Below are 15697 nucleotides of genomic sequence, written 5' to 3' on the forward strand. Positions count from 1 at the left end.
GTTGTAAATCATGATTCTTTTCATGGAATAGGTTCACATATCATGCAAATAAACTCTGACACATAAATACAGTATCATCTTGGGAGCATTTTGCCATTAATAGGGAATAAATAAAATAAGCACATTATAAAGAGCCATATAACAAATGTCCTAGAAAGCTAGAGGGTGAGGGCTTGCTTTTCACACATATACAAGATGATTTGAAATGCTCCTTCACATCAAGCAGCCAGATAAAAACTTAGGAAACTGAAGAAAAAAACAAGGCAAGAGCATAGTTAATGCTAAAATATTTCAAATTTGAGAATACTTGGGGGGATTCAAAGAATATGCTTATTTTTCAAGAGAAAATAAAAGTCTTTTATTTTGTAGAAATATGAGAACCCTATTAGATCAAATTAAGGATCTATCTAGTCTATTCTATACCAATAGTGGCTAAATCATGCTTATTAATAGATATAACTTTCTCCATGTAGTTTTCTGCCATGATGGGTACTAAGAAGCATAATTTTTCAACACTGAAGATTATATTACTAATTGTTATTGATATTCATTCTCCCATGAAATTTGTTTAATTCCAAATGTAAAATCATGGTGATGGCGCAGTGGTTAGTATTGCAGACTAACTCTGCCCACAGCCTGGAGTTTGATCCTGATCTGTTCAAGGTTGATTCAGCCTTCCATCCTTCTGACGTTGGTAAAATAAGGACCCAGATTGTTGGGGGCAATATGCTGACATTATAAACCACTAAGAGAGTTCTCTAAAACAGTATGGAACAGTATATAAGTCTTAGGGCTATTGCTAAAATCACCCAACATCTTGTGGATCTATTTTTCACTAAAAATAACACAAAACACCAAAAACATTCATATTTTTACCATCTATTCAACATAAAATGTTCTAACACTCTTAATCTACTCACCAAAATGCATCAAGTTATTTCAATACATAAACATCTCTGTATGGTTTTCTTGCTAAATACAGATAGTCCTCAATTTACAATTGAGCCCAACATTTCTGCTACTAAGTGAGACATTTGTTAAGTGAGTTTTGCCCCATTTTACGAAATTTCTTGCCACTGTTAAAGTGAACCATTGCAGTTAGGAAATCAGTAACACAGTTGTTAAGTGAATCTGGCTTCCCCATTAATTTTGCTTGTCACAAGATCAAAAAATGGGATCACATGACCCTGGGACACTGCAACCATCATAAATATGAATCAGTTGCCAAGCATCTGAATTTTGATCATTTGACCATGGGATGCTGCAATGGTCGTAACTGTGAAAAGTGGCTATAAGTCCCCTTTTTCAGTGCCGTAGCAATGGTTGAATGGTCACTAAACAAGCTGTTGTAAGTTGAGGACTACCTATATGAGTAAATAAATGTAGATGAATAATACTAATTAACAATCAATAAAGCTCATAACTACTTACCCTAATGTTCTGAATGCTGACTGGTCCAAGTGAACCTGTCTCCTATCACGATTAAAGCCAAGCTGTGGCTTCCAAGATTTGCCATCATTATTAGATTTCTCCCAGTCACCTGGCTTCAGAACTGCTGCAGGTTTTCTGATTGTTAAGACAAAATTATTTAGTATAATATGTGTCTGGACAACGGAAGAGACCAGAGTCATCTGGTCCAAATTTCAACAGAGTATAGATACCTACATTCTATTATATAGTAAACGGTTCAGAAATATTTTCAAAAAGACATACTTACTTTGCCCCAGATAATACAACTGCCTTAAAAATATAGTCTTCTTGGTATTGTGGATCTTTAAAGTTGATGCTGGGAACAAAAATTTTTTGAAACAATTGTGAAGTTTTAATAAGACCAATAGCTCAGCTCTATGAACATTTCTCACTGTTTCATTCCTTTTTAAGATAAACATTTAACCAAATTAATCAGAAATCAAGTCAGGCCAGTCAAACTTATCACTTGCAAAGACAAATGTGTCCTATCAATCTGGTTTACTTGCTCCTTATTTTGCAAGCAAATCCAAGATGTTTATCAGTGGACAACACCTCTAATAAGGTGTGTAAAATAATTCCATGCAGATGCTTTCTGTGACTTTTCATTCAATTGCATGCAGAAAAATTTTACAGCACATACATAGTCTTCATCTCAGAGATCTTCTCATAAGATACTACTGTCAATTATATTGGTAGACCCAACAGATACAAGGATCTAAAATGGATCTATTTCTTAAGCTTATTTTCCCAAGGATTCTGACCTTCTTAAAACAGATGGGCTGGTGAAATAGGAAAAATCTATTACAGATTTCTTTTCAAGCAAAAACGTGAAAGGAATATGCAGAAACACAAACAAGAATATAATTTAAGGAATCCATCAGGATCAATCTTAGAATATTTTAGGTCAAATATTGGTTCATAAAAATGCGCACATTAGGGGGAAATGCCATCCTTTAAAAATGCCAACGTCTTTGCAAATTGAACATGAGTCATCAAATAGCAGGTAATCTAGTTAGTACATGCATTTTTCAGGTGATCCAGAAATACTAACTTTTTTTTTTTTTTTTGGAAAACAGGGATTGGGTACTCATGGCACACAACTTCATTTTTTAATATTACCCTCTAAATGTGTCACAATTTGGAAACAGAATCTTCTGCTATTTAAGAACCTTTCCTCAGCCCCTCACCAAAAGCCTGGGAAAATAGGGATGCTATAAAAGATTAGGTAAGTCCAAGAGAAGGAACTAATTCCCATCATAAAAAGTTCTTGGGTGAGCACAGCAATAAGACTTGGTTTATATTTTATGGCTCTAATAATTTGAAATTAATGAAGCATGCCATTTTTGAGTCAAAAGATAAAAAGCCTCAAAAGATTAATTAGCTCTCTGATGTACCCTCTCAAGCTACAGAACACATCTATGGAAGATTGGTAACATATGCCTTTAAACATAGTTTAATGTTTGCATGTTTCATTTAATATACACTTTTTATTTGTTTTTATATCCTTACAATATAATCTGAATAAAATAAAACAAGTGGATTTCTTTGTCTTTTCGTTTACCAATCCTTCATAATACAGGATAAACGGAGACTACATTACATAGTCTATATTTTGGGAGATTGCGGGAAACTGCTGTAACAGATTTGGCTGTTTGTGTGAGAGCACCATTTACTGTAGCATCAGGGCAGATTAAAAAAAAGTACCAATATACGGTCCACACTAGCAGAAAGGTTGTTCAATCCATACAAAAAAATAATTATACTATCCTATAACCAGAATGGAAGTTGGACTTAATATAGAGGATCTTTTTGGTCACTTGAGGTTGTGCCTGGCAGAAAAGAATTAACTCCTTTTGTTCTAGAGAAGATGAAACACTTATCACTCGAACAATGTACAACTTAGATAAAAAAGTTTCAGGCAACTGAAAAAGATAGAATAATGGATGGAAGACAGGATGCTCTCTCAAAAGTGGGAACTACACAGACATATTATCTTTCTGCCTCCATTTGCTATTCCAGCAGTTATTATTAGAATTTTTTTTCCTTTGGCTTATGATAGAGATAAAGCCGACAGGAATGGGGAATTCTATAGCAAATTCCCTAGCTTTGGCAAAAAAATTTTTTTAAAGAAAATGAGATTATAGTAATCACTGAGGGCTGTATGGCCACAAATTACTTTGGGGGAGAAGTACTGGTAATCCTCAACTTGTGATCCAAAATTCTGGACATGATATGAATCCAATCGTGTCCAAAATTTTGGACACGACTGAGTCCAGAATTTTGGTTATAGGTTTTTGTGGTTATAAGTTGAATCATCACGTGACCAGATTTGAATTTAGGAACATGAACTGAGAAACAATGGAATCTGTTGGGAGTTGGGAAATATTTAGTAACCTGGTTGAGATTATTTGCTTTGTTCACCATTTAGAAGGACAAGACAGCAAATGCAACAAGGGGCAAGTATAGTATAAGCAAGAACAACCCACTAGGTTTACATGCACCCTTGAACTGCTCTGCGGAGTTGCTATGGCCATCTACAATTTTCACTGCCTTTTCTTCCCAAAAGCTGGAAGGGAAAAGCCAGGATCTTCTTTCATATCAAAGCCAGCCCGAAGTATAGCTATTCTGACACATGTGAATGCGTTAGATGGAACCCAGCTCCTAGTGTCTACCTAACATTTTTCATGAGAACAGCCTGTTGGCAGCCTGATCCCTTGGCAATCTGATCCTGGAAGCCATTTTTCTTCCCATCATTTTTCTTTCCCACCTTCTTCCCTTCCATTACTGTGGGAGGCAAGCAAAGACTAAAGGGTTATTTTGTCTGAATAAACTTTATTTAAGACTTGCCATCTCAAAGAAGAAAGGAATTGTTTTTTCCCATGGATTCAGAAAAATATTGTTTTTGCAATTAAAATGGAAGGCACACTTTAGTCCCACAATAGATTTCCTTTGACAGAGGATGATGGAAAAAATTACCACATCATTCAGGAGGCAACGGTCTATTTCTACATGAGTCACAGAATTGTGTTTGTCTAGAAATGAACTAAATAAGGGCAGAGAAGTGAATGATCTATGGATTACAATTAATGAACTCTTGTATAGATTCTCTTAGAATCATTCATGTTATTTCATCGGATTCACTAGTGTAATCTTATGGGGAATACAGAATGTAAATAAATATGCAGCAGGATTATGAAGTTCTAGATGACAAGATAAAGACAGAGATAGGCCTCTAATCACCGTCCGCATATGAGACTAGCAAAGGAATTTATGGAACTAAGATCATAATTACTGAACAAAAGGCAAATTATTTTCTAAGGTTTAACATTTCAGTTGACTGTGAACCCAAAACACCAAAAGCCTGTAATATAAAGGGATAACCTCTATTTTCTCTTCTACCTATCTGTGACACAGTTAGATGATAAACCAGGATTGGTAAAAGATGGTATACTATAATCTGAATTTAAAATTTACCTTATGGCAGAATTCTGTGTCAGATCACGCAGCAGCGGTACAGGAGATGGCACTGATCTAATGGTTAAGGGGAAAGGCAAAAACTCTTCATTTCAAATAAAAAACCTTCATGATTGTAGAGAATGGTAGAACACAAACATAAATTGTCAATGGCCATAATCCAGAACATTTGCCTTTTGTGTAATAGAACAGTTAAGTGGTCTAAGTAACCAACACAAAATGTACAAATATTTTAACATGCCTGAGATAAAATTCTCAGGCAACATGGTTTTAAGCATGCACTGCTACAGAAAGATTAAAAGCAACAGTAATTTGCCTCAATTCAAGCAAGGAAAAGGAGGAAATTAATACTGAAATTAATATTTCAAAATGTCAGGTCTGTTGATATATCATTTTAAGAAGAAACTAGTGCATAAAGTGGAATAATCAACATTTATTTTTAAACCAGAACAGGAAGATAGAATTTAATAAAAACAGAGCACTTAGTACCAGGGCTTCACATCAATTCAAGTTAGCTATTTCTTCCTCTATTATTCTTTAGCAAACCTAAAGTCCTATCTTCAATCTTCTTCTTCTTCCTATCATATTGTCACAAGTGCAGGGCCTGCTTTAAGTCCTATCTTCAATCCCATGCTCATAGTCTCATTTAGTGTATCTTTATTCTATTTTCCCATTAAGCCTCTCAGCAAATTTTCTAAACCACACTTTCTCAATACATATTATACTTTTCTTGTATTATGGCTTAATGATAGTTTTTTTCTATTTTATCTTTTGAATTTCCTGCTTTTGTTTAAAAATCATATTGTTTATATATACTCACTATTTTGTTCAGGAATTAATTTAACCCTTTATACTGTACTTTTTGGTGTATAAGACACACTCGCCCCCCAAAACAGGGTGGAAGTGTTGGTGCGTCTTATACACAGAATACAGTCATTTTTGGCCTCCTGAAACCCCGCCTCGTGTGTCCCATTTTTGCCAAAAACAGGCCTGTTTTTCCCAAAAACAGAATGCGCAGAAGGTTTGGGAGGCCTGCAGAGTGTTCCTAAGGGCTGGGGAGGGCAAAAACGTGACAAGTGGGGGGTTTGGGAGGCCAAAAAAGGGCCCATTTTTCATGAAAACAGGATGCACAGAGGGTTTGGGAGGCCTGCAGAGTGCTCCTGGGGGCTGGGGAGAGCAAAAACATGATGTGTGGGGAGTTTGGAAGGCCAAAAAGGGGGCGGTTTTTCCCAAAAACGGGATGCGCAGAGAGTTTCGGAGGCCTGCAGAGTGCTCCTGGGGGCTGGGAAAGGCAAAAACACAACTCGTGGGGGGTTTGGGAGGGCCCGTTTTTTGCAAAAACAGGACGTGCAGAGGGTTTGGGAGGCCTGCACAGCACTCCTGGGGGCTGGGGAGGTCAAAAAACAGACGCGTGGAGGCCAAAAACTATTTTTTTTTCTTGTTTTCCTCTTCGAAATCTTGGTGTGCCTTATACTCTGGTGCATCTTATAGTCAGAAAAATACAGTACTTATGAAAATGTACAGGTTATAAATGCTGGAAGAGGTTAAAATGAGTTAATCATACAACTGATTTTAATAAAACATAAAAGAAAATATATTTACAAGATATAACAAAATCCTATATTCACAAATCACTTCTCTGCAAGTTCTTAAAAAAATAATGCTTACATATCAGCAAATTCTTCACAAGATTAGCTAACACTAGCCTGAAACCCACTTGGGGCTCTAACTATAAATATATATCATTCTCTTGCATATCACTAGAATCAAAAGACTCCAGAGGGTTTATAATATTAAAGCACCAAAACTTTAATTGGACAAAACAATACATCATAGGGATAAACTTTGTCAACAAAGAGCTAATCTACAGAATACAAGAACCTACTGTGTTTCCCCAAAAGTATGACCTCCGAAAATAAGCCCTAGCCTGATTTTTGGGGAAATGGGCATAATATAAGACCCACCCCAAAAATAAGCCCTAGTGAAGGGGGCGTGACTAGCACAGGAGGCAGCCCTTCTCTTCCCTGGTCACCTCATGGAGGTTTGACCCCTTAATTACGGTCCACAGATCAGCTGAGCCAGCAAGGGCCGGGAGCTGCCTCTCATTCTGTCTCACTGCGGAGGCCTCCCAGTGCAATGCTCTGCCGCAGTTTCGGAGCAAACCTCCACCTTCTTTGTGCAGGATTGAAAGGCTGAAGGCTTCAGAGGGAGTATTTTTGGGATGTGCATCTGTGCAGAGGATAGAACTATCGGCAGGGAAATGGGGATTTTCCTGCTGTTCGAGCAAGGCGAAGCCTCAGGCTTGCAGTCCTCCACAGGAAAGCGGGGTATGCTCTAAAGCTGCAGCAGAGTGTTGCACCAGGAGACCTTTGAACTTCACACAATTTTTTTGTTCATGAGAAGTTGGAAAGCCTGAACTACTGTATTTATTTTTTACTATAGTACAACAGACTTCTTGCCCTGCATGCACAGTGGAGAATGGAGCTGGAAAGCAGGTTGGTGAAGGATGTAGCTGCCTTGGAGGGTGTGTGTGTGAGAGAGAGAGCACATCGCCGCCAGCCCAGATCTCTCCCCACCAGTAGCAGTGGTGGAGCTTCAGTACCTGGCCAGAGGAAAGCTTCTCACCCAGCCTGCCTCGCCTCTTCATGAGTGGCCATTGGTGGAGCCATGCTGCCTGTGTCACCTCACCTGCTGCCTTTGAGCTGCTGAGCACCAGCCTGCACACCTATTTGATGCTGCAGATGCTGGGCTTAGCATACATCTACACTGAACCCGATGCTCCTTGGACCCTGGCGGGCACTGCGGCTCTCTTACCGGCTGTGAAGGCAGGCGTAGGGCTGTCCCTAGTCACCTTTGGTGCCTGCCTCATTTACGGCAGTTTTGCAACCACCTTGCCTGCCACCCGGCCCAGCCCATCAACAAGATCCGATTGAAAATCTCTGAAAACCAGAGTGTCGCCAGCCTGCCTCGCCTCTTCATGAGTGGCCATTGGTGGAGCCATGCTGCCTCGCCTCTTCATGAGTGGCCATTGGTGGAGCCATGCTGCCTCGCCTCTTCATGAGTGGCCATTGGTGGAGCCATGCTGCCTCGCCTGCCACCGTCCACGCACAGCTGGAATGAGAGTTGCAGCGCCTGCCAAGGCCCAAGAGCACCGGGCTCAATGTAGCTGCCTTGGAGGGTGTGTGTGTGAGGGACGTGTGTGTGTGTGAGAGAGAGAGCACATCGCCGCCAGCCCAGATCTCTCCCCACCAGTAGCAGTGGTGGAGCTTCAGTACCTGGCCAGAGGAAAGCTTCTCACCCAGCCTGCCTCGCCTCTTCATGAGTGGCCATTGGTGGAGCCATGCTGCCTCGCCTCTTCATGAGTGGCCATTGGTGGAGCCATGCTGCCTCGCCTCTTCATGAGTGGCCATTGGTGGAGCCATGCTGCCTGTGTCACCTCACCTGCTGCCTTTGAGCTGCTGAGCACCAGCCTGCACACCTATTTGATGCTGCAGATGCTGGGCTTAGCATACATCTACACTGAACCCGATGCTCCTTGGACCCTGGCGGGCACTGCGGCTCTCTTACCGGCTGTGAAGGCAGGCGAGGGCTGTCCTAGTCACCTTTGGTGCCTGCCTCATTACGGCAGTTTTGCAACCACCTTGCCTGCCACCCGCCCAGCCCATCAACAAGATCCGATTGAAAATCTCTGAAAACCAGAGTGTCGCCAGCCTGCCTCGCCTCTTCATGAGTGGCCATTGGTGGAGCCATGCTGCCTGTGTCACCTCACCTGCTGCCTTTGAGCTGCTGAGCACCAGCCTGCACACCTATTTGATGCTGCAGATGCTGGGCTTAGCATACATCTACACTGAACCCGATGCTCCTTGGACCCTGGCGGCACTGCGGCTCTCTTACCGGCTGTGAAGGCAGGCGAGGGCTGTCCTAGTCACCTTTGGTGCCTGCCTCATTCTGTCTCACTGCGGAGGCCTCCCAGTGCAATGCTCTGCCGCAGTTTGAGCAAACCTCCACCTTCTTTGTGCAGGATTGAAAGGCTGAAGGCTTCAGAGGAGTATTTTTGGGATGTGCATCTGTGCAGAGGTCCCTCACATACCCCCATCCAAGGCAGCCACATCCTTCATTAACCTGCTTTCCAGCTCCGTTCTCCGCTGCACATGAACTGAGAAGCAATGGAATTTGTTGGGAGTTGGGAAATATTTAGTAACCTGGTTGAGATTATTTGCTTTGTTCACCATTTAGAAGGACAAGACAGCAAATGCAACAAGGGGCAAGTATAGTATAAGCAAGAACAACCCACTAGGTTTACATGCACCCTTGAACTGCTCATGGAGTTGCTATGGCCATCTACAATTTTCACTGCCTTTTCTTCCCAAAAGCTGGAAGGGAAAAGCCAGGATCTTCTTTCATATCAAAGCCAGCCCGAAGTATAGCTATTCTGACACATGTGAATGCGTTAGATGGAACCCAGCTCCTAGTGTCTACCTAACATTTTTCATGAGAACAGCCTGTTGGCAGCCTGATCCCTTGGCAATCTGATCCTGGAAGCCATTTTTCTTCCCATCATTTTTCTTTCCCACCTTCTTCCCTTCCATTACTGTGGGAGGCAAGCAAAGACTAAAGGGTTATTTTGTCTGAATAAACTTTATTTAAGACTTGCCATCTCAAAGAAGAAAGGAATTGTTTTTTCCCATGGATTCAGAAAAATATTGTTTTTGCAATTAAAATGGAAGGCACACTTTAGTCCCACAATAGATTTCCTTTGACAGAGGATGATGGAAAAAATTACCACATCATTCAGGAGGCAACGGTCTATTTCTACATGAGTCACAGAATTGTGTTTGTCTCGAGAAATGAACTAAATAAGGGCAGAGAAGTGAATGATCTATGGATTACAATTAATGAACTCTTGTATAGATTCTCTTAGAATCATTCATGTTATTTCATCGGATTCACTAGTGTAATCTTATGGGGAATACAGAATGTAAATAAATATGCAGCAGGATTATGAAGTTCTAGATGACAAGATAAAGACAGAGATAGGCCTCTAATCACCGTCCGCATATGAGACTAGCAAAGGAATTTATGGAACTAAGATCATAATTACTGAACAAAAGGCAAATTATTTTCTAAGGTTTAACATTTCAGTTGACTGTGAACCCAAAACACCAAAAGCCTGTAATATAAAGGGATAACCTCTATTTTCTCTTCTACCTATCTGTGACACAGTTAGATGATAAACCAGGATTGGTAAAAGATGGTATACTATAATCTGAATTTAAAATTTACCTTATGGCAGAATTCTGTGTCAGATCACGCAGCAGCGGTACAGGAGATGGCACTGATCTAATGGTTAAGGGGAAAGGCAAAAACTCTTCATTTCAAATAAAAAACCTTCATGATTGTAGAGAATGGTAGAACACAAACATAAATTGTCAATGGCCATAATCCAGAACATTTGCCTTTTGTGTAATAGAACAGTTAAGTGGTCTAAGTAACCAACACAAAATGTACAAATATTTTAACATGCCTGAGATAAAATTCTCAGGCAACATGGTTTTAAGCGTGCACTGCTACAGAAAGATTAAAAGCAACAGCAATTTGCCTCAATTCAAGCAAGGAAAAGGAGGAAATTAATACTGAAATTAATATTTCAAAATGTCAGGTCTGTTGATATATCATTTTAAGAAGAAACTAGTGCATAAAGTGGAATAATCAACATTTATTTTTAAACCAGAACAGGAAGATAGAATTTAATAAAAACAGAGCACTTAGTACCAGGGCTTCACATCAATTCAAGTTAGTTATTTCTTCCTCTATTATTCTTTAGCAAACCTAAAGTCCTATCTTCAATCTTCTTCTTCTTCCTATCATATTGTCACAAGTGCAGGGCCTGCTTTAAGTCCTATCTTCAATCCCATGCTCATAGTCTCATTTAGTGTATCTTTATTCTATTTTCCCATTAAGCCTCTCAGCAAATTTTCTAAACCACACTTTCTCAATACATATTATACTTTTCTTGTATTATGGCTTAATGATAGTTTTTTTCTATTTTATCTTTTGAATTTCCTGCTTTTGTTTAAAAATCATATTGTTTATATATACTCACTATTTTGTTCAGGAATTAATTTAATCCTTTATACTGTACTTTTTGGTGTATAAGACACACTCGCCCCCCAAAACAGGGTGGAAGTGTTGGTGCGTCTTATACACAGAATACAGTCATTTTTGGCCTCCTGAAACCCCGCCTCGTGTGTCCCATTTTTGCCAAAAACAGGCCTGTTTTTCCCAAAAACAGAATGCGCAGAAGGTTTGGGAGGCCTGCAGAGTGTTCCTAAGGGCTGGGGAGGGCAAAAACGTGACAAGTGGGGGGTTTGGGAGGCCAAAAAAGGGCCCATTTTTCATGAAAACAGGATGCGCAGAGGGTTTGGGAGGCCTGCAGAGTGCTCCTGGAGGCTGGGGAGAGCAAAAACATGATGTGTGGGGAGTTTGGAAGGCCAAAAAGGGGGCGGTTTTTCCCAAAAATGGGATGCGCAGAGTGTTTGGGAGGCCTGCAGAGTGCTCCTGGGGGCTGGGAAAGGCAAAAACACAACTCGTGGGGGGGTTTGGGAGGGCCCGTTTTTTGCAAAAACAGGACGTGCAGAGGGTTTGGGAGGCCTGCACAGCACTCCTGGGGGCTGGGGAGGTCAAAAAACAGACGCGTGGAGGCCAGAAACTATTTTTTTTTCTTGTTTTCCTCTTCGAAATCTTGGTGTGCCTTATACTCTGGTGCATCTTATAGTCAGAAAAATACGGTACTTATGAAAATGTACAGGTTATAAATGCTGGAAGAGGTTAAAATGAGTTAATCATACAACTGATTTTAATAAAACATAAAAGAAAATATATTTACAAGATATAACAAGATCCTATATTCACAAATCACTTCTCTGCAAGTTCTTAAAAAAATAATGCTTACATATCAGCAAATTCTTCACAAGATTAGCTAACACTAGCCTGAAACCCACTTGGGGCTTTAACTATAAATATATATCATTCTCTTGCATATCACTAGAATCAAAAGACTCCAGATGGTTTATAATATTAAAGCACCAAAACTTTAATTGGACAAAACAATGCATCATAGGGATAAACTTTGTCAACAAAGAGCTAACCTACAGAATACAAGAACCTACTGTGTTTCCCCAAAAGTATGACCTTCGAAAATAAGCCCTAGCCTGATTTTTGGGGAAATGGGCATAATATAAGACCCACCCCAAAAATAAGCCCTAGTGAAGGGGGCGTGACTAGCACAGGAGGCAGCCCTTCTCTTCCCTGGTCACCTCATGGAGGCTTGGCCCCTTAATTACGGTCCACAGATCAGCTGAGCCAGCAAGGGCCGGGAGCTGCCTCTCATTCTGTCTCACTGCGGAGGCCTCCCAGTGCAATGCTCTGCCGCAGCTTCGGAGCAAACCTCCACCTTCTTTGTGCAGGATTGAAAGGCTGAAGGCTTCAGAGGGAGTATTTTTGGGATGTGCATCTGTGCAGAGGTCCCCAAGGATAGAACTATCGGCAGGGAAATGGGGGGGGGGGATTTTCCTGCTGTTCGGAGCAAGGCGAAGCCTCCAGGCTTGCAATCCTTCACAGGGAAAGCGGGGGTATGCTCTAAAGCTGCAGCAGAGTGTTGCACCAGGAGACCTTTGGAGGTAACATTTCTGAAATGTTAACTTTTAACACCATACTCACAGGAAAATCCCCCCCTTCATCAGTTTGATTTGCGTTCTATGAAGCTTTGTGCTGAGAAAGGTCTATGCTTTCTCGTTCCCTTCTTCCCCCTCCCCTCCTCTGGCTGTCCATCTCAGCTTTCACAGACAACTGTCCGCCAGCATGGAGGATTCCTCGTGGGGTGTGATCGAACTTCCAACTCCAATGGACCCGGGGAGTTCTAGGAGTTGAAATCCACAAGTCTTTAAATGGCCAAGTGACAGCCCATGCTGCTGCTGGCCTCTTCGCCCTCCTGACAGTGCTGCACTTGTCAGTGGAGCCATGCTGCCTGTGTCGCCTCACCTGCTGCCTTTGAGCTGCTGAGCACCAGCCTGCACACCTATTTGATGCTGCAGATGCTGGGCTTAGCATACATCTACACTGAACCCGATGCTCCTTGGACCCTGGCGGGCACTGCGGCTCTCTTACCGGCTGTGAAGGCAGGCGTAGGGCTGTCCCTAGTCACCTTTGGTGCCTGCCTCATTTACGGCAGTTTTGCAACCACCTTGCCTGCCACCCGGCCCAGCCCATCAACAAGATCCGATTGAAAATCTCTGAAAACCAGAGTGTCGCCAGCCTGCCTCGCCTCTTCATGAGTGGCCATTGGTGGAGCCATGCTGCCTCGCCTGCCACCGTCCCACGCACAGCTGGAATGAGAGTTGCAGCGCCTGCCAAGGCCCGAAGAGCACCGGGCTCAATGTAGCTGTAGCCCAGCGCCTGCAGCACTGAGCAGGCATGCAGGCTTGGGCTCAGCAGCCCAAAGACAGCAGCGGGCAAGGCGGCACAGGCAGCATAGCTCCACCTGCGACGCCAGCAGCATGTCGTCTATCGCAGCTGAGAAGTGTCCCAGCAGCAGGTGGGCCAGCAGGAAGAGTGGGTGAGAAGCTCCATGTCGGCCAGCCACTGCCTCTGGGGGAGAGGGGAAGAGAAGGGGGGGGAGATCCAATCCAACCTCAAGAGGGCTGGCGGTGATGTGCTCTCTCTCTCTCTCTCTCTCTCACTCACACACACACACAGAGGTCCCTCACATACCCCCATCCAAGGCAGCCACATCCCTTCATTAACCTGCTTTCCAGCTCCGTTCTCCGCTGCACATGCAGGACAAGAAGTCTGTGGGACTACGGTTAAAAAAACCAGTTGAGACCTTTGAACTTCACACAATTTTTTTTGTTCATGAGAAGTTGGAAAGCCTGAACTACTGTATTTATTTTTTTACTATAGTACAACAGACTTCTTGCCCTGCATGCACAGTGGAGAATGGAGCTGGAAAGCAGGTTGGTGAAGGGATGTAGCTGCCTTGGAGGGTGTATGTGTGTGTGAGGGACGTGTGTGTGTGTGTGTGTGTGTGAGAGAGAGAGAGAGAGAGAGAGAGAGAGAGCACACATCGCCGCCAGCCCAGATCTCTCTCCCCCCCACCAGTAGCAGTGGTGGAGCTTCAGTACCTGGCCAGAGGAAAGCTTCTCACCCAGCCTGCCTGCTGGCCCAGCTACTGCTGGGATATTTCTCGGCTGCGGCAGGCCCCATGCTGCTGGTGTTGCAGATGGAGCCGTGCTGCCTGTGCTGCCTCGCCTGCTGCCCCCTTTGGGCTGCTGAGCATTGGCCTAAAGGCCTATTCAGTACTGCAGGCATCGGGCTTACAGCTATGCTGAGTCTGGCACTCTTCAGGCCCTGGCTGGCGCTACAGCTCTCTTATTGGCTCTGCGCGGGCAGCATAGACTGAGAAAAGGAGGACAGGCAGAAGAAATGCTGCCTCCATCTGCCTCTTACTCGTGGTGAAGCTCCTCTTTGAAAGGACGATTTGCAGGTGGGGGAGAGGGGAGATTACCACGTTTGCAGAAGACGGTGGCCTGAGCAGCATTCACGAAGCAGCTATTTCATGGATGGTGGGATGGCCTGCTGTGACCCTTCGGGAAGCTGGCACAAGGGGCCGCTCAACCCCCCGCTTCATACTGGTACGGGGGGGGAGAGAAATAAGACCCTCCTTAAAAGAAGCTCTAGCTGTTTTTTCAGCAGTCAAAAGAAAATACAACCCGGTCTTATTTTTGGGGAAACACGGTATTTTTCCCAAGAGAATGAAATTCAGTGTTACCAGACTGCTGTGGTCATATTTTTAATGTTCAATGACAATTTCCAGGTCATTCATCCACTCCCTCCCCTACTTCCCAGCTGCAGCTACTCAACAACTGGCAGATGACCTGAATGAGTTTTACTGCAGGTTTGAAAGGAAACTACAGCCACCTATCTCCACAACCCCATCTCAGACACACCAACAACAGCCAAGCCTCCTACAACTGACCCCATTTCATTGGGTTCACAACCCTAGTGATCACAGAAAAGGAAGTGCAGGACCTATTTCACAGACAAAAGCCAGGAAAAGCTCCAGGCCCAGACAAGATAACTCCTTCTTGCTTAAAAGTCTGTGCTGACCAATTGGCCCCATCTTCATCCATATTTTCAATAAATCACTAGAGATGTGCTATGTTCCTTCTTGCTTCAAACGCTCTACCATCATCCCAGTGCCGAAGAAGCCCACCATCAAGGAACTGAATGACTACAGACCAGTTGCTCTAACATCTGTAGTCATGAAAACCTTTGAAAGGCTAGTGCTTTCCTACCTGAAAATCATCACGAATCCGCCTTAGACCCTTGCAATTTGCATACCGAGCAAATAGATCAACAGATGATGCTGTTAATATGGCTCTGCACTACATCCTACAACATCTTGAGTCTCCAAAGACCTATGCAAGGGTCCTTTTGTAGACTTTAGTTCAGCATTCAATACCATCATTCCAGACATTCTTCTAACTAAGCTAAACCAGCTACAGGTACCGGAACAGACTTGTAAGTGGATCACAAGCTTCCTAACAAACAGGAAGCAGCAGGTGAAGCTAAGCAAGATCACATCAAATACCTGTACAATTAGCACAGGGGGCCCCCAAGGCTGTGTGCTCTCCCCACTTCTCTTCTCTCTGTATACCAATGACTGCATCTCCAATGATCCATTTGTTAAGCTACT

At 42.9% G+C, this 15697-nt stretch overlaps 1 protein-coding gene across 1 annotated transcript in view; it reads right to left on the bottom strand.

Moving 5' to 3' along the window:
• The window catches only part of XRN2 (5'-3' exoribonuclease 2), an 84617-nt gene that overhangs the window by 21355 nt on the left and 47565 nt on the right, over positions 1 to 15697 (bottom strand). Inside the window, exons 24-26 of the mRNA XM_058175329.1 lie at positions 10228 to 10284; positions 1718 to 1786; positions 1432 to 1566 (exon numbers count right to left, since the gene is read on the bottom strand). Of these exons, the coding sequence (XP_058031312.1) occupies positions 1432 to 1566; positions 1718 to 1786; positions 10228 to 10284 (261 nt within the window). The remainder of the gene's footprint in view (positions 1 to 1431; positions 1567 to 1717; positions 1787 to 10227; positions 10285 to 15697) is intronic.

The sequence above is a fragment of the Ahaetulla prasina genome, chromosome 3, assembly GCF_028640845.1.
Source record: "Ahaetulla prasina isolate Xishuangbanna chromosome 3, ASM2864084v1, whole genome shotgun sequence".
Taxonomy (NCBI): Eukaryota; Metazoa; Chordata; class Lepidosauria; order Squamata; family Colubridae; genus Ahaetulla; species Ahaetulla prasina.